At 34.7% G+C, this 25,669-nt stretch overlaps 1 protein-coding gene across 1 annotated transcript in view; it reads right to left on the minus strand.

The window, feature by feature from the left end:
* The window catches only part of CSMD1 (CUB and Sushi multiple domains 1), a gene marked incomplete at its 5' end in the record, with an annotated part of 494,218 nt that extends 472,352 nt beyond the window's left edge, over positions 1–21,866 (minus strand). The window contains 2 exons of the mRNA XM_057371364.1: positions 9,333–9,540; positions 21,672–21,866. Coding sequence (XP_057227347.1) covers positions 9,333–9,540; positions 21,672–21,866 — 403 coding nt within the window. The remainder of the gene's footprint in view (positions 1–9,332; positions 9,541–21,671) is intronic.
* Positions 21,867–25,669: the final 3,803 nt, after the last annotated feature.

Consider the following 25,669-nt stretch of genomic DNA (forward strand, 5'->3'; position numbering starts at 1 on the left):
TGTGTTTTTTCAGAACTACTGTGATTGTTGCATGCAAACCTACAATCTGTGGTAGTGCTGTGGCAAAACGGTAGGGAGAGGAAGAGTTTAACATTCCAGATTATCTGTATATTTTGTCTTGCTAGCAAGCAAGGTCAGGTTGACTGCAACAGATAGATACTGCATAAAAGTAAGAAATCATAAATATCTCTAAGGAAAGTTTCTAAGTTGACTACACTGGCATGAACTGTTTCATCATTAGGCCATATTTTCCTGAATTCAAAGTCAAGAATTTTGTTAGCAAAGGAAACTAATGGTATAGATATTCTAGAATAATGCAGCAGGCCTAGTAGAAAGGTATTTTAGGAGCACACTGAATCCCCAGGGTTATAAAATCTATTTAGAAAAATACTGAAATGATGGTATTTTAAGCAATCTGAGCTCTCTGTTAATTTATTTAAACCTTTCTCACATACTTAATTTTAAAAATCTAGAGCTTTTTATGTTTTAAATGTGGTGGAAAATTATACTGTGGGTCACAGTGCTTCCTTAAGTGAGTTCTCTCACTCTTATGTTCCTGTCAGTTTGTGATGTGCTATGAATTAAGCCTTTATGCCTCTTCAGCACAGTAGGCTCTAAATTAATAGGTGCAAAGAAAGCAATAGTGTTCTGTGAATTAAGTGTCAATTTAGTGCCTCTGTACTTCTCACTTCATACACGACTCACATGCTGGTGTTAGCAGCTAAGTGGTCTCTGTGTCCTTACAGTGAGCACAGGCAAGAGATTATATGAGTTTAGTCCCTACTATTAGCATGAAGTATATTTACCATCCATTTATTTTAGGGTCAAAATCATTGCAAAACCTTCAACATACTTTTATGCATAAGGTTACTAATATGTATTTATACTATACATACTATTCACTGTAGTTTTCTTATATTTCAACATATATTTATACTATTGTACTATACATATGCATTACTAATATGTATTTATATGTACATTATTTAGCATGAAAAAACTACAAGAGATAAGTGATTCATTTCAGATAGGCTTTCTCTACAACCTTTTGCAAGATTTCCATATAAGCTATTATCATAAACTAAACATATTTATTAACTGAGCCTTAAATAGATTTGTCTTTGCAGCAGGACTCTGGACAATATCTATATCTATATCTATATGTATATATATTTTTTTTTTTCCCAATCAGGTTAAGCAGAATATAATAGGAAGTAAAACTGTTGTCTAAAAGGAAGAATGGGAAAGTGTTTTGGTACATTTCTACCTGAAGCTCTCAGCAGCAACACAAACACATTTCAGTGCTTGCCATAGGAATATGGCCAGTGTTTGGGTAAAGAGCACAGGATACAGGGAGAGTCACTGTGCAGTTACCAGGAAAGAAGAGGGCAGGTGTGGCTGCGGTCCTACATGGCAAAGGCCCAACACCAAACCAGTTCTGTTTGGGGGAAGAGGAAAGGAGGGCTGTASCAAAGTGACAACATCAGTGATAGTGCCTGTGGGTCCAGGCTGTCTTTGTTCTCCCTGTGGCAGTGGGAGGCCTCAGTCAAGCACATTTCCCAGAAACACCCAGGATCTCACTCTGCAAAGGCTTTTCTAACCCATGGCACCAGATTCCCCTGCCAGTCCAGTGCAGCCCAAAGCTGTTTCAAAAATGTTACCAAGACTTCAAAATCTGTCATACTATCCTTCAACATGGTCAATAAAAATTCTCATTTTACATTCATTATTGTCTCCTAACTTTCCAATGCAAAGCCCTTATTCTCTCCAACACTTCCTTTATTCCAGAGTAATGCCACCAAATCAGAGACCACACAAATTTGGATGCTACATTTTATCTCACTTTTTAAATCACTATTTGTACTCTTTTTCCTTCTCTTAATGGCCATTTCAGCCATTTGAATCTGAATGTTCCTCTTGGCAAATAGCAGAACTCATCTCCTTATATAATAAATACTACATTATTTAATATACACCTAAATAATAAAAAACCCAACAACCATATTTTCTTCTGTATCAAAACAATTAGAAAAAAAAAAAAAAAAAAAAAAAAAAAAAAAAAAAAAAAAAAAAAAAAAAAAAAAAAAAAAAAAAAAAAAAAAAAGAAGGTCATTAGGATGCTGAAAGCAATCCTAATGATGGTGGAAATAAATGCAACTCTGTCTTAAGATAACAATTTCTCTGAACCTTTGCTTTCTTAACTGTAGTCAGATTTTACCCTCCCTCCTACAGAAATTTTAGGGAGGGCGTACTGTTCACTACCTGTCCCGTCTACATAATTTTTTTTTTTTTTTTTAATTCCCATAGACTCCAAAGTTACTGAGCATTTTTCACTGTATTTKCCCAAGCCTGCTAATAATTTACTTACAACTGTGGACAATTCATTTTTTCAAGTAGGTATTTGAATGCCTGCAGAAAATCCATTTTGGAACATGATGATTTTGATAAATACAGCCAAATACAAGATACATCACTGATGATATCAGCTTATTAATCCTTATTATGGGAAAACTGTAGGAATGAAGAAGCTATTTATCTGCATATGTTTGGGTTTAGCAACTGCTGTCAAAAAAGAAGAACTGGCTATAGATACTGAATTCAAACTTACTATTTCCCACTCAGGGAATTAAAAAAGAATATATAAAGCAATACTTTTAGAACTAGAGCACACAGTTGCCTGTGTGATTTGTTTAGTATACATAGCTGGTGTCCTATGCAAAAAAATTTGCCAATTTTCTTTCTAAATTCCCTAGTACATGAGTGGGGATAATCCTTTCTGAGACTGTGCCTAACAGCTCTGAGACCAGTGAGACATTCTCTCCAAGATCCCACAGGAACTCAAGTTCAGCAATTTGTTTGCAAACTTTTGATATACTTTTTTGACTGTGACTAAACCACATGGTTTACTTAAAAAAAAAAAAAAAAAAAAAAAAAAAAAAAAAAGCTTGAGGGTATGTATTTTCAACCCTTTATCTACCAGAAACCAAGATCAACTATGATTTGTCCATTCTCTTTTGGGATAGGTTTTAAAGGCTTTAAGCCTAAACCATTGAACCCAGCAGGAAATGCTGAGGGAGGATGCAGAAATAGGACACATTTGTGGGAGGGAAGGCAGCAGYGGGAGCATAGGCATTGCCAACAGAAAACAGCTAGGAGAAACCAGGAGAGACRAGCATCTGTACCAAAGGCAGCAACTGACAGGACTCAGAGGATGGGGAAAAGATGTATCCCACTGAGCCTTTTAGAGACATGATGCTTGTCATATTACTTATTTTGGGGATTTTTCTGTCATTTATTCAGCGTTCAATTTGTAAATTTCTTCTAAAGATGTCTGCTGTAGTAAGAGTCTGAATGGATGATACATGGAAAAAAACCTGTTAGCAAAAATGTATTTAAGTAACAGATTTTTAATTCTAATCAGGTAAATAAACATATTATGAATGAAAAATATGTAATATTCTGTCAGGATCACAATATTTGTCAATTTTAAAAGCTCTTTATACAGACACACAATCTACATTTGTCACTCACCTTAAAAGTTTCTTTGTCCTTCCAAAGTATCTTGGGAATTCTCTAGGGTAATTCAGTTTTAAAAGTTTTTGTTTTGCAATAGATATTTGATAGGTTGGGTTCAAGTTCTAGATAACATTGGTTTTAATTTTCAAATGTGATAGATTACATATTTTTCACATGGCAACTGAAAACTTTGCAATATGAAAGTCAATAGAAACAATTTCAGGGTAATAATGCAYCTTCTTTTCCTGAGAAAACCCCAAATATGGCTAATTGCAGGTCAGATGGACAGGTTATCAAGCAGAAAAGCTTAAACCCATTAGTTTCAAAACCAAGACAAGTAATAGGGGAAATCCATTGAAAAGCTAGAGATAAATAAGAGCTTCCAAAAACCTAAAGACAGCAAGAGAATCCTCTACCAGGAACTCCAAGACAAGCATACGACTTTGCAAAATTTCACTGGTGACAGAAAAAAGGGATGATGGTCATGATGTCTTTAAACAGGCTAAAAGAAGTACAGAAGTATACATTAATTAATAAAAATTAATAGTTTTCTCAAGTGAAAACCTGGACTCTAGTTGCCTTCCTTTTTTTTTGCATGGCCATGACATACCCTTTCTCACCTGATGGAGAAGGAAAGAAAAAATAGAACCTTATATTGCCACCGGTATGTCCCAAGCCTTTTTCTGGTGTAGAACAACTTTTGTGAAGGTGATCCACAAGCAATACATCTTTTAACAGCAAACCAATAGATGGTGCTCTTTAGCTGTCTAATTATGTAATTCTGAGCTAAACACTCATCTGTCTGCATCCACTGCCACACATGTCTATCAAAAAGGTGATCTGGACCACCTCATTACCTCATGCATTAGTTTGCTATAGGCCTCTCACAAGGAGGGTGGTAATTAAGATTATGACAGATCTATAAACAGGATCGAAAGCGTGCAAATTGAAATCCTATTATTTTGAAACATATCTGAGTGCTTGGACTGGTGTATTTATCTAAGAAACACAAAATAATATCCAGCTGTTATAGGAATTATTCATTAACACAGAAATAAGAAGTGAGTTTCAGATGACTCCAGGTACTTATGTCAAACTGTATGCTAAGATTATAGCAATTCATTATTGCTGCTTCCAAATCACTCTCACATCCACATACATTTTTATGGCCTTTCACCATGATATTGAGGATTTATAAGGCAGTCAGAATAATCATGAAGGCAATTTTAAATAGTATTAGGAAATTAATTTAGACTAAAAAGTATGAAGTGCAGTTCATTCTCCTGAAATGAAACAAACTGACAAAAATGTGAAGGATAATATTTTTGGGTTTAAATTGAAGTATGGTAAGATAAAATCAGTAAGGCCAAAGAGGAAAAAAAATTGAACACAATACATTCAAAACTAATATTCCAAGTTAAAAAAAAAATAATAATTGCACAATTATTCWTAGCATAATAATCACTTTTCAGGCAGAATCTAATGGTCTAAGATAATTTGATGAAAAAAAATATGGTCAAGCCACACTTACATGAAAAAGCCTGAGTTGGACCTATCTATGCCCATGTGAATGGCCCAGCTTTACCTAATCTACAAATAATAATAAAAAAATCCCAGACTTCCATCTCCAGGAAAAGTCTTGGGGAACACTAAGAGATTTTCAATAGGATGCTTTCCCTAAGTGATAGATTTCTGAYTTTATTTCAAAACTGTGTTCAGTTAAAGTCTGAATTTCTAGACCTAAGACATTTCTTAATACTATATTTTGATCCAACACTGATTTAATTGTAAGTACCACATAATTTATGCAGGGGTCTAAAGGGACATGCTTGGAAGTATTTTAAAAGTTATATTCAATGTTTAGATTATTTCTTTTTACATTCTAAGAMTTAACAACAGAGGAGCCCTTCAGACCCAAAAGATTGACCATTTGATGGACTTGGAGATGAGCTCCACACAAAGCAGAGGCAGTCTTTCTATTATGCTCCCACAAATACTTCTTGAAGCAATAGTGTTCCAACTCAAAATAAACTTATTTTACACCTAGAACTCCTTATGTAATAGCAAACTAAGCAAATTACTCAAATTCAAAAAGATTTCTTTCATCTACAGTCTAACTGATAATAYTTTAACTTCTTTTATAGGTTCTACATCCTTCACATTCATTTTGCAAACAGACTCTTTTTAAGCCTGATGACGCTTCTATTGATTCAACGCAGAATTAAAAACGTGATCACCTATATTCAGTCAAGATCCAGAGCTATATAACTGCTCTTTAATTAGGAAAAAARCAACTAAAAACCACTCAAAATAAACCAAAAAAACACAACAAACAAACCTTGAATAGCTTTAGACCTTCTAACTTCTCATATACATAAAACAATTAATGTCTCTTAAATCTTTTATAAACTAATTCCATTAGGATAGACCATATGAATGATTTTAAAAATAAAGGTAAACAAATCTCTTCTTCCTTATAAATGCACTGGAAAACAAACCAACAATCAACTATATAACATGGAAAATAACTGAACACCTTAYAGAAGCTTTAGAAATGTGTGGCATATAAGTAATATAATATAGTTAACATTACTATTCTATAAGAATAAGATACATAATCTATATCATTACTATAACATAAAATCTCTTACATATACAGATCACTTTACTCCACCATTTCGATTCCACTTTTTCTTTCATTTCCATTAGTTTATTTAAAAATAAACCTCAATCCTGTTTTTGATGCAGTCATGCTGAAACTGCTTCTAACCTTGCTGATATTTTTGGAGAGGGTAATCCAGACATATTGCATCATACACTAAAACTACTAAAGAATCATCAGCTTGAAATTACTTTTTTTATTCTTGCTCTCTTTCTGGCTTTTGCAGTGCTCATATATGTGTCTTTCCATGTTCTTCACTAGGCCATTATTTTGCTTATTTGCTCAAGCAAATATTCCTTGAAATGAAAAAAACAATCCTAATTACCAGACCATGCTAATGGAATGTGTGTCTCCCAAAACAGAATAAATGCACAAAGCTGTTGACATGATGCCAGAAACAATAAAAAGGAGCAATTAATAAGAAGTCACATTTTAAAATTATACRCATCTAGACCATTAGTTTTAAGTACAGAACAACTTCCCATTTAAACACACAGCTGATTTTAGCATATTACAGAATGCACTACATTTAGCATGGCTCTAACGTCACTATGGTAACTGTTCTGGCTTAAATATAGCTGAGCGTGTAGCTTCATTCCAAATTTTCCAATAATCCTTTAAACATTTCTTACAAAACTCCTCACAGCTTCTCCAGACTTTCATCAGTGATCCTGTGCTAATCCTGCACTGCTATCACTAATACCAGTAGTGTTTAGTATTGGCATCAATRACATGGAGAGGGAATAAAGGGCACCCTCAGCGAGTCTGCTGATGACACCAAAATGTGTGGTGACATTGACACACCTTAAGGATAGGATGACATCCAGAGGTACCAGGGGACAAGCTYGAAAAGTGGGCCCGTGGAAAACTGATGTGGATCAACAATGTCAAGTGCAAGGTKCTGCAMCTGGTCAGGACAAACCCCAGTATCAATCCTGGCTAGGGGATGAACAGATCGAGTGCAGCTCTGAGGGGAAGGACTTGGGGGTGTTGGTGGAGGAGGAACAGAACATGAGCTGTCATCATGTGGTCCAGAGAGCCAAATGTGTCCTGGGCTGCATCAAAAGCACCACGGCCAGCAGGGGAAGGGAGGGGATCCTGCCCCTCTGCTCTGCTCTGCTCTGCTCTGCTCTGCTCTGCTCTGCTCTGCTCGAGACCCCACGTGCAGTGCTGCATCCAGCTCTGTCTCAGCACAGGAAAGACATCCTTCTGTTCAGTGGAATCCAGAGGAGGGCCACAAAAATGATCAGAAGGCTTGAACAGCTCTCTTAAGAGGAAAGGCTGAGAGAGTTGTGCTTGTTTAGCCTGGAAAAAGAAGGGTCTGGGGAGATCTCATCTCAGCCTTTCAGTACTTTAAAGAGGTTTATAGGAAAGACAGGACCAGATTTTCTTAGCAGAACCTGTTGTGATAGGACAAGGGGTAATGATTTTAAAGAGACTAGATTTAGACCACATAAAAAGAAGATGTTTTTGGCAATGAGGATGGTGAAACACTGGAAAAGGTTGCCCTGAGAGGTGGTGGATGCCCACTCTCAGAAATATTCAAAGTCTGGTTGGACAAGTCTGAGCAACCTGATCCAATTAAAGATATCCTTGCTTACAGCAGAGGGGTATTACTGGATGATCTTTTAAGGTTCCTTCCAACCCAAATTATATTATGATTCTATGATCTTAGCAACACACAATAAATCCCTATGTTTTAGTGATCAGTGCTAAATAATAATCTCCAACATACCACAGCAAAACAAGACAAATATTGAGATTGAATTCTAGGAGAAATAAAACTCTTATTATATCTCTGATTTCCAACGTAAAGCTGATAATATTAAATTACATCAATGCAGAATATGTTTCCTCTGCTTTYTACTCATACTCTTCTACTTCATCTATTGCCAGACATCAAAAGCACAAGTAAGTTGTTAAGTGTCTAGTAGAGTCTTACACAAAATCAAATGGACAGACTTTTATGYTCTGCATAAGTAAATTTGCAGTAGTTCTTCCCTTTCAAGATTTCAGCTCCTGACCCTTAGAATCCCCCAAGAAGWGAACTTTGTCATTGCTGATTGTTGTGTATGTCTGTGCACGAGTGAGAGGCAAGGGGGTACTCACACATTGTACTTCAGACATGAGCACCAAATTTGAGCACCAAGCTGCTTCACTGAGTGCCATTACACGAGTTTTGGTCATGTGCAAATATTAGAGTGTAATCTTGTGACACAAATCTACAGGTATCTTCAAACTAAAGCTTTTACAGAGCTGCCAATCATAGTTACCACACATTTTCATTGACAGATTTTCAAATGATCAGATGCTACCTAAAACATCACAACTATTAATATATTGAACTGTATACCTGTTATGACATCAAAATAATAGTGGGATTCCTTACTATCTCTAGAAAGGAATTCTGAAGATAATAACCATCAGTCATCTGTGAGCAGATCTGCATTTTTTTMTAAGCTAAATTTTATAGAAATGGTGCATATGTCAAGCATAAGATATTCTCAGAGATGAAAAGGATGAAAAACCTGCATATGTAGGTTGCAAAGAAATCMTAATACAAACTGTTCTGCAATTTAATCCGTTCCCACAGGCAGAACTATCATCTTTTACTTAACACAGAGAATGTAGATTTAGTATTACAATTACTAAGCCCTAACATTGCTAAGCAAACAGTTTTAACATCAGCTGACATAAGATAGCAATGCTTGCATACATGAGTACAAGAAGGAAGACTGAATTACAGCCTGTTTGGAATAAGATGGCATCTATTAGCTGTCTACATATTCCTGACTTTTGCCCACTGCTTTCATTGTTGAAGTACAATACCAAAATTAGTCATACAAGGACAACATCAAAAAWTATTCTTTTACCAAATTCATATATGTAACATTAATTAAATGCCCACTGAAAAGATATCTTAAAAATCTAACTCTGAAAGATGGAGGAAAATAAGAGGAAGGATAAAGATGTGGAAAGAAACAGAAGGATTTTTTTTTTTTCAGTTCTGAAAGGTGAAAGGGACCAAAAATGCATAAAAAATGGTCATTACTAACAGGTAGAAAATATATTAGATATCCTCTAATATCTTTTCAAGRTAGGCACTACAAAAAGAAAAATAGGAAGTGAGATCTTCACATGACCTCTGACTTACCAGATTGATGGTGCTTCGGTCCCACTGATCTCTAAGAAGTCATATCCTTCCTCTAACTGGAAGTCAGTAAAGACCAAAGCAATGGTGTCCCCTGGTTCAGCCAATATGGTCCAGGTGCAATCAGCATTATTTTCATACTCAGAAGGGAAGTGTGGACTTGAAATAGTTCCACTTGTCCCACGCAGTGTCCCTCCACAAGCTCCTTCAGCTGATGAACAGAATATCAATTACTGACAAAGTGAAGAATCATCCTTGTTTCTGCCATAGCAAACCCAGCTCCTCTCTCCCTACTGAGGACCCATAAATAAATGCACACACAAAGAAAATATGATGCAGGTGAATGGAATGGAAAATTTTCTGGCCTTTGAGCAGCAGAGGTTTTTGGTTTGGGTTTTCTGACCTTGCTTCACTGTTGGTGTCCCTTTAGCACCAGGACAAACAAGAATGAAGGTTAGCAGGGACACCTATTATGGCTCTGCAAAAGTGTGCACAGAAGAAGCCTAAACAAGAACTGGGCACAAAATCACAGAAACACAGACTCTCTGAGATACAAATTTAAAAATACTGAACATGACTTTTCTCTCACTTCTTTCTTATAATGAAAAAAAAAAAAAAAAAATAAAAAAAAAAAAATAAAATAAAAAAAATAAAAAAATAATAAAAAAAAAAAAAAAAAAAAAAAAAGCAGAAAAAAATATTCTTACAGATTTAAATGCTGTCCCAAACTAGGAAGCATTAATCATACTATCCTTTCTCAATTTTTTTTCTCTGAATTAGGATGTTTACAGATGACAAATGAATTCAGGTTTTGTTAYCAGATGGACGTTCCAAGGTTCATGCATCATCACTTAATCATATATATTTTTAATGGTTATGAACATTTTTTTTTTTTTTTAAATGCAAAGCATAGGAATTTTCTACAAAATTTTGAGTGTTATTTAAAATTTTGCCAAAAGATTTCACAAACTTCTTGCATCTTATTTGCTCATTGAGAGCTATAAAACTTGATTATCAGTATTGGTATTAAAATATATAATTAAAATATATTATTAAATAAAAAATGTATAATTAAAACCCCCCAAGAAAATATGTCATCCATACAATTCATTGACATAAATTAAAAATTAATCAGATGTTTTTTGTTGGTGATAATGTGGCTATGAAAGGTAAAACAATAGTAATTAAAAATATTTCTGCATAGGTGAAGGATCAGAAAAGCAGCATTTTATTTTTATCTGTTTTATCATCTTTAGTTACGCCTATTATCATTAGGCATTATTTGCATACTGTAAGTGCATATGGAGATTTAAAAGCACATAGCTTGGCAAGATGCATAACATAAGGAAGTTACAGTCTAATTAGGATGATWACTGAATAGCTAATTAAGACAACAGAAAGGGGGAGGAGCACAGTTGGTCTTCTCAATCATAATTTTAAACCTGTCAGTGAAAGTGTGTTAAAAGAATATTGGAAGCAAAAATGACTCATGTGAATCAAAGGAAGAAGAACACTGTGGCTGGGCATTCAAAAAAGAAGACTATTAAAAAAGGGGGATAAAYAGCCAGTGACTGAAATAAAAGAAAGAGTTGGAAGAAAGGCAGAAACATAACAATTTCTTTAATGTTTGAGTAACGTATAAAATATTAATATGACTAAAAAGGAGAGAGAAAGCTGCTGAAGGGTTCAAACAGGTATTTTGATGTTTTAAAGACTGAGTGTAACTATCCTTACTCTTCTACATGCAAAGTAAATTCTGACGTACACAAATGTAACATAACCTTGGCTACCAAATCCTTATTGATTTAATTTCTTGGCACACAAATTTTTAAGAGGAGGTCAGGTCTTTTCAATAAATTTAATATCTGACTTTCTAGATCCTGATATTTATGTGTTCTTTTTTTTTTAAAATGATGAAATAGAGCTAGAATAGATTATGTATTCTTTTTTAAAATGAAGGAATAGAGCTAGAATAGATCWACTCTCCTAAAGGATTTCTTTTTGTTGGTGAAATCAGGCCATTTCTGTGATTCCTTCCTCAATTTCTGGCTTTTTATACAGTGTGTATTGAAAGGGCCATTGTGCCTCTGAGGAATGAAAGGGGAGAGGAAGTGAAAATTAAAGAACCATGGATAAAGCTGAGAATCAGAGTCAAATTTCCTGGTGCATAATACATGCAAAGATTAAAATAATTTGAAAACTACCGTAAATCTGTAATAAATCAGAAAGGAGAACTGAGGTTTGTTATTGAATGATATCTAAAATGACTATTTTTTTCCCAGTGCTTTTTTTGTTCATGTGTGTTTTGGGTTTTGTTGTTGTTGTTGTTGTTTCAGTTTTGGGTTTTTTTTTTTAAATTATTATTATTTTTATTTTTATTTTATTAATTAACTTTCTAGCACTTCATTTCAAATCATCATCCATTCCAGCAAAGAAAAACAAATTAACTTCATATGTCCTGTGCCTGYACTTTTAAGTTTCAGTGTCTAATGCATAACAGTTCTACCTGTATTCTTGAAAGCCAGCTATCAGACTTTTCCCATGCAGGGTAACCAGCAAGATGAGCAAAATCATAAATCAGCTGTRGCTCTTTGGTACTAGCTGCTGCTGTCAAATTTTGTTGTGACAGCATTCTCAATTATATCATCTTCCCACTGTGTTTATACTGACATTAAGTAACATAYTCATGGTAATACAATAAATGCAATAAATACATTATTTCTCACTGCTCCTGCTACAGAGCCCTTGGATAATCTTTGAGCTCTAAAGCTCAGAATTTTACAGCTGAAATGTAATTTATTATTTCTGGCAACCACATGCAAAAATCTAAATTTATACACTGTGAATTACCAAGGAGAGCCAAAGGAACTCGGACTGCTACAGCTATCTGCCCAAAGGGATGCACAGCTCTTTAATCTGGTCACAAGACCATTTTGAAGAGCTTTGCAAGAAGCCAAGCTAACATAGAAATKGAAAGAGAGCATTAGTCATTTAGGGAAGACCACAGAAACCAGCTTGAACCAGAGAGTATTTTCTCTCTGACAGATGTGGATATGCTTTGGGAATTTCCTTCATCATTAGTGGCCCACAGGTTAAGGCAACCAGATATTGTTGAACAGTAAAGCATAATTGCATTGCTCATGTGAGTGCAGGCAGGCAGGAATTGGCCACACTGCTCAGAGGGCAGGAAACAAACTCTCTGCTCTGACACAGCTGCTGCCAGAGCTAGTTGGCCTCCTTGGACTGATCATCATTTTTGGCCATGGCCTTCTCTATGTCATGCTTTTGAGAGAACTAGAACAGTGTTCAGGAATCTTAATGCATCACTGTGCTTGCAGTAATTTGATAGCAGATAGTGCCTGAGGCCTCATGAATTCAAACTCCATGTGATTTACAAATTGCATTTTAAAATGTGCAAGTAATTAATTCCAAACACTTATGGTTATTTTCAAGTTGTAAGCAACTGCACAAAGTGCTGTTTGCATCAGCATAAATGACTACTTGAAGTATAAAGCTACAAACATTTGGATCTCTCAGTAGTCAGGAATTAAGTACTCTGAATTTAGAGAATGTGCATCTCGTACAAAGCACACATGCAAAAACATACGGCTGGCACCACTTGACAAAAAATATGTATACTGTATGGATGTGTAGCTTATATAAAACAGATAAACATATCCATCAAGTTAATGCATGCAAAAAATCAAAAGTACCACCATGGAAGTCAATGAAAAACCTTTCATTTTTCTTCAAGCTAGAAGGAGTAATTTAACCAAAAATACTAATCTGACAATTTTAGTAAGCTGTGTTTTGCATAAATGAGATGTTGCTACAAGTGAGATGCAAGCCTTGATGACCAGATAGACATGGATGAACTAAGAACAAAACCACGATTTTAGAAAACTTCCTTTGAATTGGTTTAGGTATCTTTTGAATACTCAATCATTTTTACAGGACTTTCCTCACCACACAAATGCTTTCCAGAGTGCAATGTTCAGTATTCTATAGATGCCTTCTTTTATATAAAAGATGATAAAATGTTTAGGCAAGTAAAATGTTTATTGCATAATGAAAACACACCAAAAAATCTTAAAACTAACATAACATTTCAAAATTAATTTAGAATCTTTTAAAACTAATTTAGATCTAAATTTAAATATTGGCATTGGCTATTACACTTGATTTTATATTGAAAGGTCTTCATGTGAAAGATCACATTACTACATCACTCTTGTAACACAAATGATAAGAACATAGTGGAGATTTAAAGTACAAAATTCATAGTAATAAAGTTTTTTTTCTTCTTATATCATTAGTAGTCATTTCCTTATCTGTCACCAGCAATAGCACAGGTGCAATTAAAAACCTGAGTGATATTTTATGAATCATCATCAAATGACATATTGTCATTTTGAGTAACATTTTGTAAGCCTTATCAATTAAAGAAAATTGCAGCTTTAGAAGGTTCTAAATGAACCATGGGCTTAAATTATTTATCGAGCCTTATTAAAAGCATCACTGAAAGAGTTCTTTCTTTATCAAGGCTGGAGAGCAGTTCCATGTGGAGAGATCTGGGGGTGTGGRTTGAAGGAAAGTTGAATTTGAGYCAGCAGTGCCCTGGMAGCCAGAAGGGCCARCCCTGTCCTGGGGGACATCAGGCACAGCATCCCCAGCAGGTTGAGAGTGATCGTCCCACTCTGCACAGCTCTGCTGTGGCCCCAGCTCGGATGCTGTGTGCAATTCTGGACATCTCAATACACGAAGGACATCAAACTATTGGAGTGTGTGCAGAGGAGGTCTTGAGGGCAAGGCTTAGGGGGARGCTGAGGTCACTTGGAGTGTCCAGCCTGGAGAAGGCTGAGGGGTGACCTCATGACAGCCTGCAGCTTCCTCCAGGCAGGAGCAGAGAGGGAGATGCTGATCTCTGATGACCATGGACAGGACACAAGGGAACACAATGAAGCTGTGCTAGAGGAAGCTCAGACAGGAAAGTGTTTTTCACTGAGGGAGCAGTCAGTCACTGGATCAGGCTCCCCAGGAAAATGGTCATGGCCTGCTGGAGGTCAAGGAGCATGTGGTTTATTTTTAGGTAGCCCTTCAGGGAGTTGAGTCAAGGATCCCTATGGCTCCCTTTCAACTTTAGACATTCTATGATTCTAGGATTTTTTCAATTCTTTATTAAATGTCATTTTTCTGTAGTTCATTTGTGAAAAACTAGACAATTGTACCTCATTTAAAAAAAAAATCTTCAATACAAAGAACACATCTATCACATAATGATGAATGATTACTTTCACAAACACATGCTCTGTATATTTTCAGAAAGGTTAATACAAGGAGTTTGTTAAATAACTTMTTTTTTAAATAGGACTCTTAAATTACCATTTTAAAATATCTTACTGACAAAAACCTGATATCAAGCTATAGAATATCAATGAAAAGTTTAAAAATAAATTTTATCATGTCAATGCCAACTGTCAAGCTGCTAAACTGCAGATTCAGAATGACCAAACACATCAAAAAGTGTTACAATGGTGTAGCATTATGCATTCATCTGATGGCTCATTTATCTAATTTAGTTCCAACAGGCAGACAGCCATTTAGCCATCAAAATACACACCTCTGTTTCCTTATCTTCTTTGCTATTTTAGGTTTTTACAGAGTTTATTTTGCATAGGTAAAAGCCAATACCTCTGCTTCTTTTCTGTGTTATAAAAAATAGAAACTTGCTAGAAGCTGCTTGTTTTTTTTTTCCTACCATCACTTGAATCCAGATGTACTGCATCCCAGCAAAGTGCACTAATCAGTTTGTCTCCCCTTCTCAATTCCTTCTCTTGCAGTTGATCAACCCCACATAAATTAAATACTCATTAGATCATGCATCTAAGATTAATTTTATTTCTCTCTCCATGGTTGTCAAAGGGTACTTAAAAATAATTTGGRTTGCTCTCTAAGTAGAATGTTTGGAGATATTTTTTTTTGTTAAAATTTCAGAAATTATTGCAGTTCAGGAAAACAGAATCTATTTTACATACATAAATAATCATATTTCTCACATGAAGTTAATAGTATGTACAAAACAGAAACTCACAAATTGTTGCAATTTGTTTAGGGACCTGTGTGCAACCGTTCCAGCTGTAGCACTACTTCACACATTTTAGCTTTGAGATTCCAGTGACCTTGATCTAAGTAGACCCYGGTGGGGTCATTCCACAGTTATGGGCCCTGAGAATACTGGGCCTCATACAGGTAGCCTTGCACAGGTTGTTCTTATTTTGTAAACATTTTGCTTAATTTAGTAACCTTTAATTATTTATTCYATCATATCAGTTTGTTATATCACAAATACCTATTTCCTTTTCCTCTACTTTGGACAGGATATGTGATCTATTAGTCAAAAAAGTTCCACACTGCAAATAATACAGACATAGTGATGGACTAAGTGTTAGTTATCTTGACAAAAAAAAAAAAAAAAAAGCTCATTTATTAATTGCTAGTTTTTACTTGAGCAAACCTAAAATCAAAATCCAACTCTAACACATTTCTTATGCAAAAACATGGTTTTAAGAGAAGAGAGTTAGATTAAGAAGTTCAAAAATTAATCAGCAGTTATCTCATACTCTCCCCCAGAAATAAAAGATCAGACCTCAGGATATCTTGTAAATATTATCTTCACTTTTAATTAAGTATCCCAAACTCTTTTCCAGTGGTATGATTATCATTCACTTGAGAATATATTTTTGACACTAATAATGATCCCTTAAAGTAACAGTCTACAACAAATGAACAGTGAAGCCCTAATTTTAAAACAAAAAAGAGAAAAGGCTGAATTCTTTGAGAACAAATTAATGATTGTTGAAAAATTCACATTTTTAAAAATAATTAGGAGAGTTAATCCAGTTATTCCCAGAACCCTATGTGTAGTTATCAAATGCTTCATCTTTTTATGACTGCCTCTGAGGCTTGTTCTTAATTTTTAATAAATGAATCTTAACTTTGCTCATATTCCTAATGGACAGTCTGAAGAGTTGTTTTCCATTCTTTGACTTTACTGTATCATTCTGGATAYCTCTGCTATGTTTTCATTGTTCTGGCCATCCCATTTTTTCACTTTTTCCCAGCTTTTAGGMACCTCATTTCACAGATCAAGCTTTGAGCTGGCATCTTTTCAGTTTTTTATCAGGTCCCTCAATGCCTAATGACATGTGTTAGAACAAGAAAATCTAAACACAAATATATGTCTATGTTAATGTATATATATATATATACATATATTCACACACAGAGATACATAAATGGATACTCGTAGCATCTGTAACTCTGTTGGGTGTGATCTACCAGTCCTGTACTATTGTGTAAGAAATTACACAGTATATTCTATCTGCTTTTCCTGAAACACTTCTCTGGCCTCTTATTTGACTAGTTAAAACACAGTTTTTGTTTTGTTTTTTTTTTTTTTTTTCCCAAATTCCATCTCAATGTGGACACTGAAAAAAATCAGATTATTCTGGAAGTGAACAAAAATGCTCAGACAGGAATCAGTTATGTCACTCTAAAAATTAGAGAATATAGGGTGGACACAGGGCAAGTATCTTCATTGTATCATGTAATGCAACAACAATAAGCAGAATTATTGGAAAGTATTTTTTTTTCCCTTTTTTTAAACTTTTTAAAAATTGTAAACATGGATAAATGTGGGATCAAGACATCTTTTTCTCTTCCTTAACCTTATAAAACAGCATTTGTCTTAATATCAGAGGCTCAGAAGAAATTATATCGGAGAATTGCTTGCAACTTCAGAAGGTATGGATAACAACAAAACCATCAATTTCTCTGTTAATTTTTTTCAAAATTGTCAAATCCGCGTCTCTGTATTCAGTTTATTTTACCCTAAGTGAATAATAGACTATTTTTCATTTCTTTCTTTATTTAGGAATACCTTTTTTGATTTTAGATATCTATAACTACATACGTGTGTGTGTGTGTGTGTGTGTGTGTGTGTGTGTGTGTGTGTGTGTGTGTAAAAGTACATATTGAAACACAATATTTCTCCAATAATAATTCTCAAATCTGAAACCTGATTAATTATTACTCGCTCCTCTTGGACTTTTCTGACATATGATCTTTTTTACTTTATTGTCTTTTTTATTTTCCCTGGATGAATGTGTTTTTAATGATAATACACTACATATACTTCCCTTCACAGCTATTTTTATTGGGAGAAAAAGCTTACCATTGTAATAYCACTAATCCAATTTGTATTCTTAATGTTTGCTTCATAAAAATCTCGACTCATGCAACTATAATCAACTAGGGATTCTCAAAATTACTGAGAATTGAGAACCTAATTATACAAAGTTCATTTAGAAGTAGTCACATATCATAAATCAGCTATTAGTGGAACTGCTGAAGAGAATGAAATTAACTTTCAAAATGTTTCAGACTTGTACTGCACAGTATTTCAACCTCAAGATAAAGACGCCAACAGTATAGGGTGACACTATTATGGTAGCTGAGATTGAGACAAAAAGACCTTTTTAATTCTCAGGAAAAAAAGCCTATAATAACAGAATATAGGTGAGCCATTTTTTTTCTTTCTGAAAATTTTTGTAAGTCACCTATACAGATTTTGCAGAAACTCAGGGTAAAATTCCTGGCTTTCTTATAATAGTTGAACTCCATAGTTGCTTTTATTTACCTCATAGAAAAACAGGACTAAGTTATAATAATTATCTCAGCTTTCAGGATTTAACTTTGACCTTTCTTTTGAGTATTGTTTTCTAATCTGAGGAACCCAAGGTTTTTATTGAAAATAAGCAGAAAAAAAAGAAAATGGCTAGATAGTAAAATCCTCTAAACTTTCTAAAAATGGCATTGAGTAATTTGATTTCTGTTCAGAGTTCATTCTAAGCCATCAATGAGCCTTCAGCACCACCCAGCTCCACCACTCTCACTATGGCCGTAAAAAGAAAAAAAGAAAATCTCTGAAACTGAGCAGCCGTCAGAAAAAACAAAATGGCAAATACACAAGTCATTGCTGTCTTCCTGGATATTTAACAATTCACTAAGAATTCTTGTAGCAAAAACAGCAGTTTTACTCCTAGGCAATGTAGAAATTATGGGATACCAGCTTCTTAATGTTTCTGAAATTATTATGCAACAAAACTATAGAAAATAGTAATTTTTCAGCATCATCAAAGCTAGGGAAATGTACCACAGAAAACAAGGCTGTTATGATTTTTTAGTATATAAGCCTCAGAGCTTTATTTAACTCTTATATTATCTTGCATGTGTGCCATGAAATTAGTTTATGATGACAAGAAAGAAGAATACCATCTGGAAACAAAACTGTAACAAAAGATGCTTTCATGGAAAAGATCAAGGTTCTTAGAGAAACAATAGGGCAACACATCTTGCTCGAAGTCACAGTGACTGGAAAGGGCTACCTCATGGCATATGTTAAAGACTGATAAAATGAAATAAAATAACRAATGTCTAAAAACTCTCATCAAATCAACATTGCACATGAATTCTAAAAATTCACTGTGGCAATGGTTCAGCTCACATAAATCGTTAACTGTTAAATAACTTTTCTGTTACAAATATCATTTCTTGTCAGAATGTATACAGAATTCTTTGGATTTCGTGCAATTTCTGTAGGAGGTTTAGGACCACACTTGATTTTTTATTAATAGGTTAAATTCACAGAGTTACAAATTATGGACAGAATTTCAGTCCTGTTAAAGGTATTTTTGTGCAGGCAAACACTGCCGAAACAGGCAGTATCTGCAGAAATATAACAAATATTTAGTAGACAGTGATGATACCATGAACTTTTGACCTGTATATTTTTCTGAAACACATTTATACCTCTTACTAAAAGGACAATACCCCCCACCCAACCATCTAAGATCAGACACTGAATGGTTAGAATATTTTTGTTTCTTTCTGTTTTGAAAGAAACTTCTGCTGACAATTGATTGAAATCAATTTTTTTTTTTTTTTTAAAAATGGCCTAAATATTTATTGTGGGGTTCTTTTTGTATTTTTTTTTTATTATTATTAACACTTGCATTTGTTTTGGAGCACAGAACATTACAAAATATTTATTTGCTGTTAGGAATTACATTAGAAGAGCCCTTGGTCACAAGTAACTGTTACTGGATAAAACAAGAGCCCTTTGTTGYTCATCCACATGGGTGCCAATAATGCTGCCAAGGGAGCAGCAGCAGCAGTAAAGGGTGTCCACAGGGCATGAGAACAGGCTGAAGAGCACAGGAGACCAGAGGGATTCTCCTTAATACAGGGCAAAGGTTTGGGTACAAGTATCAGATTCCAGCAGAACAGCACTTCACTAAGGAGCTGGTGCTGGGCAACAGGGCTTTGACCTCTTTGGCCACAGGGTTCCCTTCAAGGAATGAGGACAGGAGGGGAGACAGGATCTGCCTGGCTGAACAGAGCTCTAAACTAAGTTTGCCATGGACACGGGCAAAAACCCAAAGGTGAGAGAGCAGGCCCAGGGAAGAACACAGGGGGACAGGGCAATGAATGTTTCTCTCTCTTCCTCTCACAAAACAACGTGAAGCCATTTGCAATGACGGTGGGCAAAACCCTGCTCCATGGGAGGCACACTGGACAAACTGGAAGTGTACATACAGTCACAGAACTGTGGTGCTATTGAGATCACAGGCTTAGTGGGACAGTTCACCTGAGTGCAGGGTTGCAAGACTCCACAGTGAAAGACACAAACTCTTCGGAAATGCAGGGAAAAAAAGGTAGGCTGCACCTTACACAAGGATTTTGAATTAATAGAGCTCTCTCTGCTGCACTGTAGGCAACGAGCTCCTGAGCCCCTCTGGGCTAGAATGAGAGGGGAAAGTCAAGAGGGAGGTCATAATTGGTGAATATCTGCTACAAGCCATTTGATCAAAACTGTGAAAGTACCAGTTTAAAACTAAAGTTTCCCAGACACAGGGTGTGGTTATCATCAGAAACTTTAACCATGCCAACATCTCTGGGGATGGCAGCACAGCAGAGGGCAAGCAATGCACTAGATAACTGATATCACTGGAGATAATTTTTTAATGCAGGTACTGCACAGGCCGACATGATGTAGGAACAAAGAACATTCAGGTAAGTGATATTCAACAGCAGCTGTGGTCACAATAACCRTTAGCTGTATATCTTGASGGCAGTGAGAATGGCAAGCTATASAATCAACTCCTTTGACTTCAGCRGAGCAGATTTCAACTTAGTTGTGAAGTGATAAACAGGAACTCATGGGCCAATATCTTGAAGGGCAGGATTGCCATTCACACAGACTTTTATGACAGGATTTGATAAGCTGGAACAATAACAAAAATCTCATGAAATTCCCAAAAAGAATTGCAAAATCCTATACCTGGAACAGGATCATCCCACACAAAAATCACTTGCAAGGTGGCAGCCCTGACAAAAGGACCTGAAGGCCTGGTGAAACACACTCAGAGTGTGTGGTGCACTTGGGCAGTATTGAAAGCTTACCTTGCACTGGGTGTATGAGCATGAGCAAAGCCAGCAGCTAAAGAGAGAGTTCATCTGCTTGACACTTAGGAGGCCCCATCGAGAATGTTTTGTCTAGCCTAGGGTACTTCAGTACAGAAGAGACACTGGCAATGACTAGAACAAGCACAGGGCCCACTGAAACTTCAAGATGCTGAAGAACAGGATGTATGAGACAAGAGGATGAAGGAAAAGGACTTTTCTTCCTGGACAAGTGGAGGCAGGCCAAGTGAAAATCTAACAGCACTGTTTAGTTTAGGAAAGAGACAGAATGGAGACAGAATCTTTTTCATAGACCCACAAAAGGAGAAGAGGAAATAGACATAATTTGTAAAATTCTAATTAAAACTGGACATGAGTATTAGGGCAACTGGGAACTATAACAGGTTTCCAGAGAGACTTTAGAATACCCATCCATGGAGATATTAAATTTTCAACTGGGCAAAACCTTGAGGAATCTGATGCAACTTTGAAGTTATCTATGCTCTGGGCAGGAGCAGGACTCAAAGAGACTGGACCACTATTCAAAGCTTACACCACTGAAACTTTTTTCCTGGCCAGGAAATTGATACAGCTATGCCCCATGTAAACAGAAAGAAAAAAAGGTAAGGAGATAGATGTTATCTCTGAATGTCAATTCTGGAGTGTCACTGCTTTAGTTATAACAGTTTTAAATGGTGTAGATTTTTAGACATCACATTAGTACACTTAGACTTAGGAAAAAAAAAAAAAGATCCTCAAAATAAATTTATTTAATCTGCTGTTTGTATTTAAAACATACTTCATGTCTTCATTTTTTACCTCGGCAAAAAGGAACTGGAAAATCCCATGATGCACCATTCCCAGGACTCACAATACACGTCAACATGGCATGGCCTTCCAGGATGTAACCAGAGATGCAGCTATATCGGATTTTATCTCCAATGTTGAATCTAGTCCCATGTAGTACTCCTTTAGGTATTTCTCCTGGGTTGCCACATGTATGACTTGGTAATACTGTCAAAAGAAAAAATGAAATACATTACAGTTAAAATTTTCAGAATGGAATACTAAATACTTGTTCAAAATTATAATGAGCTATTTGGCTTTGGTTTTGATGTTTAGGTTTTGGGGTTTTTTTCCTATTTTTTTTTGCTTAAACAGTATTCCTTATAGAAATAAGGTGAAATTAGGTTATGGAATCTACTTGCATAAAATATTTCAGTTTATAAGAGATGTCATTATTTCATTATTTTCAAAGCTAATTTCAAACTCAGTTCTTGGTTTAACAGTCCTTCAAAGATGTTCCTTACACATCCATTCTCAAGCAAAATATCCAGCATATCTTGCTGCTTTTCTCTGAATGAAGTGGAAGAATTTTTTATTTAATTCTACCTTGTAAATATTTTAAAAATATTCATAAAACATAATTATGAATGCAGGCAGTATAAAGCCCTTTATGTACAGTTTTCATTTAGGTGGTGAAATAGCAATTTAAAATAATCCAATAATTAACTTTTTGTTTACAGCAAATTATAGTCTCAAGTATACAAAAAAAGTTTGATTTTCTGTGTGGTTTTTTTGGTTTTTTAATTAGTTCAGGCATTGGAAAATAAATTAAGTCAATATTTGTTAAACAGAAAATATGAAGGGAAGAAAGCAGTGACATTGGGAAGATATGAATGGACATATTTTTCTTTTTTTTTTATTGCAGAAACTTACTAACATTTGTCAATATTAGTTATTTGAAAGTGTCTGAATGAGTTATCATTTTAAAGACGATACTCCTCCACCTAAAAAACCCAAAATTCATGTAGGGAAGGAGGAAAATGGAATTGACGTTGTTCTTGAACTTGTTTAAAAGTTATTAATGGCACATCATTCCTTACATTGAAAGAATGAAAAATTAAAAATCTTTAACTTTCCTTAAAGAAGAACAAACAAGTGCAGGAAGCTGAAATACGTCACAAAAAGAGCACAGAAAATAAACATGTGTATCAAAGAAATGGTGAATGAAAAGCTCACATGCAATTCAGGTATCATTTCAGAAGCCACACATTGAACAAATTCTTTTATCCCACACTTCTCTCTTTCCTTACACTACCAATCTGCAGAAGAAGCATAACCATGGACACTTCTAACCTGCATGTTGGGAGGATTAATTACTCAACACAAGCATACCCTCAGAATGTTGTAAAGCGTTATATCAATATATCAATACTAATTATGCCTCATTATACCATGTAAGTTCAATCACAGAATGCACACCCTTAATTCATTACTCAGTTAGTCACAGTAGCATTTAAACGATAGCAATTACACTTAATTTACAACCCAAATTACATAACAAATTTTGAAAAGGTCAATAAAAATAAAAATAATAAAAAAAAAAATAAAAAAGACTTTCACTTACAACATCATTTTATAGAGAAACCCCAAAATATTCCATAAATATTAACATGGAAATAAACATCACCAAACCCTCTAATGAATGATGAGTTAGACATAGGTTCTACTAATGTTGCAGATCAAAGATCTAAGATTTGTATGAATTAAGGAAACTACTTAAGGTTGTTGTGTAAATAACTGTCAAAAGTAGAAGCAAACAATATGATCCCTGGCTTATTTTGTACTGTGTCAGCAGGCTCAACAGAATAGGGTATTTCTTTAGATGGGCTCACTCACATTGTGAAGAAAGTCAGTGTTTGATTCACATATATGAGAAAGACTACACATAAAATAAAGTGATTTTGACATATCAGAGTAATTGGAATAAAATAAAGATACTGATTTTTATTTAAAAAAAGTTGAAAACACTGATTTATTATAAGCTACAGCTTATACAGCTATATGCCATTACATTTTTTTTAGCACTATGAAAATTCCTGCCTCTCTCTTTTTAAACTTTCCTCTTTTTGCTGCCTTAGTCATGATAGGTTAATAGAGGCATTTGTGCAATACAAGTAAAAAAAAAAAATTACTCCTTTCGATACAGGAGAATACTTGGATTTGAAACAAGGACTTTTAAATTTTATTTTCTAATCAAAGCATTTTTAAAAGAACTGTAAAATGAAGTTGTTTTCTCAAAAGACCTGATGCATGGTGCAAAAAATTTCTACAATCAAAAAGCCAGCTTTTATTTTTATGAGTGGGTGTGCTATGAGAAAAAAAAAATGCAATATTCAAAGCTATGGTTTGTGGCAAATTTGGTTTCCTTGCATTCCCAAGGAAAACACATCACAGAAAATCTGCATCTGCCACAGAAATGACAACTGGCCCTGGCTAATTGTTGAATCTGTATTGCAATACAACTGTATTGTAACTGTGCAAAGTCTCCTACAATATTATGTTTACCTATATCTTCTTACCACTACCTCTGTCAAGAACTCCAGAGAAAATGGTATTTGGCATCCTGAAACTGGCACATACTTTATCACAACCTCCTAAAACCCAGAAAAAAGATGAATGATCTAAGAATGACAGCCATATTCAATAATACATGTAATAGTTCACAAGTTTTCACCACTTTTCAAGATCATGCATTCAACTACATAATTTATGTGCTTTTCTAAAACTTTGACTGAAGAATATTGAGATAGACATGGAGTTTCATCTGTACAGACTCTACTGCTTCTAGTCCAGACCTAAGATGAATTAGCCTTTGAAGGTTCCTAACTGTGAACAAAATTGTTTAATCTTTGGGTTATTAGAATTCTGTCTAACCAAAGCTATCATAGGCATCCATCAAACTTTAAATTCATTACCAAATTTTCAGTAAAATTTGTCTGTAGAGTTACTGAGGTCCACTGTCAAAGGGATTGCAGTCACAGGCCCTTGATGCATTAAATAATTTGATGTTCACTGTGTATCGAGAAGTATTATAAACTATACTATACTGAAGCACCTAAGATAATTGATTTCTTATATAGAACTAACATTAGAGTGTTCTCACCATCCTTCATATCATTTTTTTTAACTCAAGTCCTTTTCAAATTTGGAAAAAAGAAAAAGTAATTACAGCGTGTGAAAAAGAATTCATTTAGTCTTCATATTTAATCTTAGTAAAAACATGCACAGTGGGATAGCCAAGGATGATTTTATCTGATGATTTCCTCCCCAGGTGTCTATCTTCACCATTGTAACATATAAAAACCTGTGCAGACTTCACTTCCAGAACAGATCAATCTGTAGCACTATTTATTAATTAAGATTTATTAGCGAAATTGAGTTAAAATATAGGTCTTCCTTATACATTACCTCTATCTTGCCAGACAGAAGAAATGTTTAACAAATGCACATGATCAAAATCCATATTGCAAAAAAATAATGATCTAAAATGACAAAGGTTTAATTTTCTGTTTAAACTAACTATGCATACTACATTTTAATTTTTTTTTTCAGAAAATCATTCAAAACATTATAATCTACATGCTAAAATGTAATGCTAATATTCATTATCAGACAGAAGCAAAAGGCTACAACACAGCAGGACTGTAAAAATAGCAGCCTGATCATATATAAATTTTCAATTAAAGGGTATTAAATAAACTCATATTTAACAAATTGTTCATTCTTCGATGGCACAAATCAGATTGTTTATCTACATAATCTTTTCAAGACTTTTTAAGGCTAAAGTCCATTTATATTTGCAATACAGGCCACTTGAAAGAATACTGTCAGCACCTTAAACATAGCAATCCTTTGCGTTCACTTATGAAGAGTTTCCTTCTTTTCTTTTGTACATTAGACTTCATTATTCACTTCTTCCTGATATACCATAATAGTGAAATCACCTAAAACTAAACAGCAGTGGTCAATAA

This window comes from Malurus melanocephalus, unplaced genomic scaffold (genome assembly GCF_030028575.1).
Source record: "Malurus melanocephalus ecotype Western Australia unplaced genomic scaffold, MMel_1.1 scaffold_6, whole genome shotgun sequence".
In the NCBI taxonomy this organism is placed as follows: Eukaryota; Metazoa; Chordata; class Aves; order Passeriformes; family Maluridae; genus Malurus; species Malurus melanocephalus.